At 32.2% G+C, this 4,376-nt stretch overlaps 1 protein-coding gene across 1 annotated transcript; it reads right to left on the reverse strand.

The window, feature by feature from the left end:
• Positions 1–1,637: 1,637 nt before the first annotated feature.
• LOC131069837 (bark storage protein A) lies at positions 1,638–4,118 on the reverse strand. The gene is made up of 5 exons (XM_058005414.2): positions 3,683–4,118; positions 3,400–3,467; positions 3,129–3,284; positions 2,622–2,864; positions 1,638–2,372 (listed from the first exon to the last, which is right to left on the reverse strand). The coding sequence occupies exons 1-5, from the start codon at positions 3,903–3,905 to the stop codon at positions 2,037–2,039; spliced, it is 1,026 nt and encodes a 341-aa protein (XP_057861397.2). The 5' UTR covers positions 3,906–4,118; the 3' UTR covers positions 1,638–2,036.
• Between the last annotated feature and the right edge of the window lie 258 nt (positions 4,119–4,376).

Below are 4,376 nucleotides of genomic sequence, written 5' to 3' on the forward strand. Positions count from 1 at the left end.
TAGTTTATGTTCGCTAACTTTTTCACCGCCAATGGAAGACCATGTCATCTCCATCACCTAAAATCAAATTCTTCCTTATTGACACAAGGAAGGAAATTTTATCTCCACAACCTAATCATGCAGCCCTTAAATCCCATTTTAGTTTTGGTTCATCTTATTTAAAATTAAAAATGTTGTTTTAGGGTTTCATAATTTCCCCGACAACACATCACAATTTGTGCAGAAACTTGAGGTAAGTCTCTTGCCATGGTCAATTTGTGTAGAATATATAGGTTAGTAGAGTTTTTAAAGCTTGACCTAGTTTCAAAATTCACCTGCTACACTATGATGATTCATAACTCCAACTCACATAGGGTGAGGTTATAGGGTGGCTATTATATTTTACATTTGAGCATGACTAAGTTTTACAATTTTATAAAACATGGCAACTGTATTGACCTACCATCATACCTTGTTTTCTTTAATTTAAAAATTGTGGCCAATGCTTATTGTTCACGTTATTTTTAAGATGACCCACAAACTCTTCTATAGTTACCCAAGAAATATCTAGTAAAGATGATTTACAAATTCATTCTAGAGTTTTTTGAGAAATATCTAAGCCAACAAGGCATTCTTATCAACAAGGAAAATTGTATAGCCATTAAAAACATAAGGTTTAATAAAAGTGTTCAATAAGAAATATCTATGTACAAAATCTCCATGTTATCTATTATATTGAATTAGTTGATTTTTTATCCATGAACTTGAAATTGAAATTTTGATTTTTTTTCTTATTATTTAGTAATGATATTTGTTAACTAATTCAAATTTGGGATGCTCCATGGTAGCTTTGCAGTGATAAGAAAATATACATTGATAAACATGGTATTACATGTATAGAGTTTGTAAAATAAAATAATACAAGCCTGATTTCACCTTTGATATATTATCTATTGCAGTTTTGATGTGGGGAATATGCGTTGTTGAACATGATGCCATGTAATGGTATTATATAGTTTTTCCATTATAATATTGGAAACTATCTACAAGAGTTTGGGTTAAAAATGTTGTATTTCGTATGGTATTATTACAGTGGCTTGTTGAATAGGATAAGTAGAGAATTCAATGGCCCAAAATAGAATGCATACCATTCTACCTTCTTACTATTAAGTTGAAGAGGCATTTTAAATCTTATTAGTTATTTCTCATCTGAGGGATCGTCTAGAAATAGAAGTAGTTCTATTAGACTCAACTAAAAGTCTCTAGAGTTGTACAATGTTTGTACAACAAATTGTAGGAGCGAAGCAAGTTGTTTTGAGTGTGTGAGAGAAAAAAATATGAGAGCATGTCATACCCTTAATCTTATAGTGTGCATATAAAAACGAACAATCACTTTGTAGCTACCTCAATTCTTAATTAAGTTGTATGATAGAAATATAATGATTAAAAAATAAACCAAACTTAATATAAAAGTAAACATAACAATATATAATTATAATGTGCATATAAAATGAACAATCACTTTGTGACTACCTCAACTCTTAATTAATATGTATGATAGAAATATAATGATTAAAAAATAAACCAAACTTGATATAAAAGTAAACATAATAATATATAATTATATTAAACAATTCCACCCAAAATAAACTCAAAACTAAATAAAAAATTTCATTGATATACACAACTTTCAGTGTTACAATATTCAAATATAAAAAAAATACATAAGACAAAATAAGCATTTTTCTCCTCTATATAACTACCTCCTCTTATGCTACCTTGTACGTTGAAAAGTATGAAAAAGGTGAACGGTCCAAACAAAACTTATATTCAAAACAGCATCTAATGTAGGTAGATTGCTTATCAACAGTGATTTTATTATTATTTTAGAAAAGACAAGTGGGTACGCTGTACTTGTTATGAATAGTTTGAACAATTTTCTGGCCCCCATGAAAAGACATCCATGGCATCTGATACAAATAAAAACATCTCTATATGTTGAGTGTAATACGTCTCTCACCATAACAAGCTTGAATTTCAAAGTATAGAGATAATGATTAGCTTAACAACTTCAAAAATTGAATTGTGGTATCAGCTGCATTTTGGCTTGCCAGGCCACCAAACACAGAGGCTTCATTGCTCTGAGAAGACCCTCCTGCCAAATCAGAAAGTGCCCTTATTACTATGAATGGAACTCCCTGTTCAAGACACACTAGTGCCACAGCTGCACTCTCCATATCAATGGCTGTTATATTGAATTTTGTATGAATAAAGTCCCTGTATGCTCCATTGTCCACAAATACATTTGCACTTGATCCTTTTTCTACTCTCAGGACCTTGGGTGTATGTGACAGGCAAGTTGTTGCATTCAGACAGGATTCCAGTGTGAAATTCTGCTTGTGTTTGACAAGATTGGAAAAACCCATATTAGAACTCTCTTAGTATGATGAGTTTTCTTGTTACTATTGTTTTTAATATTAAAAGCAGCAAAACTAGAATGCTGAATCTTTTGACAAAACAATCCGTAGACAATTTAAACAAGCTATTAACAACACATTAACATATTAACAACACATTAACATGATATTAACAGTATATGCAAAACTGTTGGAACAATGAAAATAAGGAAAAAGAGTTTGTACCTCAAGTTTCTTTGCAATTTGATAGTAATGCTTATCCACAGGCACCCAGAAGGCATGCTCTCGAACCTCTGGAGTTCCAGTTGTTGGAAAGACTTCCTCTGGTTGATACCATACATTATTAAGAAGGTTATCTGAGTTTCCAGATGGTGTAGTGAATTTGGTGAAATGGAGGTATCCAAGCTTCCTGGTGTAATCCCCATCCACTTCTAAAGAAAGCTCATCATTGGGTCCATCACCAAATCTCTGAACCAGCATAGAATTTATATTAATGTTTCAGATCATAAACATTTTTTAATGTATCAGATCATAAACATTTTCTAATAATTAAAACAGTTAAAATTATTTTGAATTATATAATTTCTCAGTTTTGAATCACAAAAGCTTTCAACTATTTTGAAGCATTGGTTATAAAACTTTTAAGCAGTCAAATCCAAAAATATTGACTAACTTACATGACTTATTTCAAGACAAAATGGGTATATTTAGATCTCAATGGGAAGTGTGTACCTGCCAATTCCATAGGCCTGTATGAGCCCAATACTGAGGAATGGTGACATATCCAACATACAAAGATGGGTCTGCATTTCCTGCAATCCCAAAGTGTATAATTCCTTTCACACTGAAGAAGCTCAGTAGTAATTGGGTAGTCAGTCCTGAATTCAGCTGCACAAGAATGCAAGATTTTGTCATGGTGGTTTCCTTTTACAGATTAGATACAAGGGAAATCTATCTTGCTTTATTACAGAAATCTCTCCATAGTATAGAGATCAGTACTTACCATTGAGAGTCCTGACATAACAACGATGACTCCATGCTTATGAATCCTACCTATGTGAAATCTTCTCCCTGCCCTCAACAAAAAAACACAGAGATAGGATTACATAAGAACATAGAAAGAAGATTTAATAATAAAAAAATATTCTGAGTTCTCTAACATCTTGATGATGAATCAGAGTGTGATTCTAAACATTGATACACACAATCGAAATTAAAAAAACAACAACAAACATTACAGACTGTGGAAAGCTATTATCAATTTAAAAGAAGCCATGATTGCCCACCTTGCAGATCTAAAATAGGGAATGTTTTGGAGGGCTTGAAATGCTGAGACTGAAGAAGAGGATCCATTTCGTAGGCATTGGGAACAACCAAACCCAGATAGGGGCCATGCTCATTGATTTGCTGTATTGCTTTGAGAGTCTCAGAAGATGGAAGTGCAAGCGTTAGTTTGCTCACCATAAACAATGTCACAAACAGGAAGAGGAAGATGAGCCTCATCTTCATTCTGCTTTCAGCAATCTTAGCCTTCAATCACCGAAAAACTCAATTGTTCACCACTGAGAAACTTCTAGTTTTAAAGAGTTCTCTATGATTTGAGCGATAATTAAGAACTGGATAGAAAAGTCAGAGAGAAAGTGATCTATTGAAAGATCTGGCCCACCAGGCAGCCCATAGGAAAACCCAATTCACATTTCATTCCGTGGAATCTCCAATGCATCGTTAGGACTTAGGAGCTATTCAGGGAAGTTCATAGAGATAATTTGAGAATTGATTGGAGGATAAAGTCAAAGCTTCTTGGTGTTCTCACTGCTAGTTATTTATGATATTCAGTTAAAATTAATATAGATATCTTAAATATATTTGTTAGAAAAGTAGAAATATATTAAAATTTGATCATTAATATATATATCTTAAATATATTTATCTATAAAAATAGAAAGATATTAAAATTAGATTATTAATATAGATATCTTA

Source organism: Cryptomeria japonica, chromosome 6 (assembly GCF_030272615.1).
Source record: "Cryptomeria japonica chromosome 6, Sugi_1.0, whole genome shotgun sequence".
In the NCBI taxonomy this organism is placed as follows: domain Eukaryota; kingdom Viridiplantae; phylum Streptophyta; class Pinopsida; order Cupressales; family Cupressaceae; genus Cryptomeria; species Cryptomeria japonica.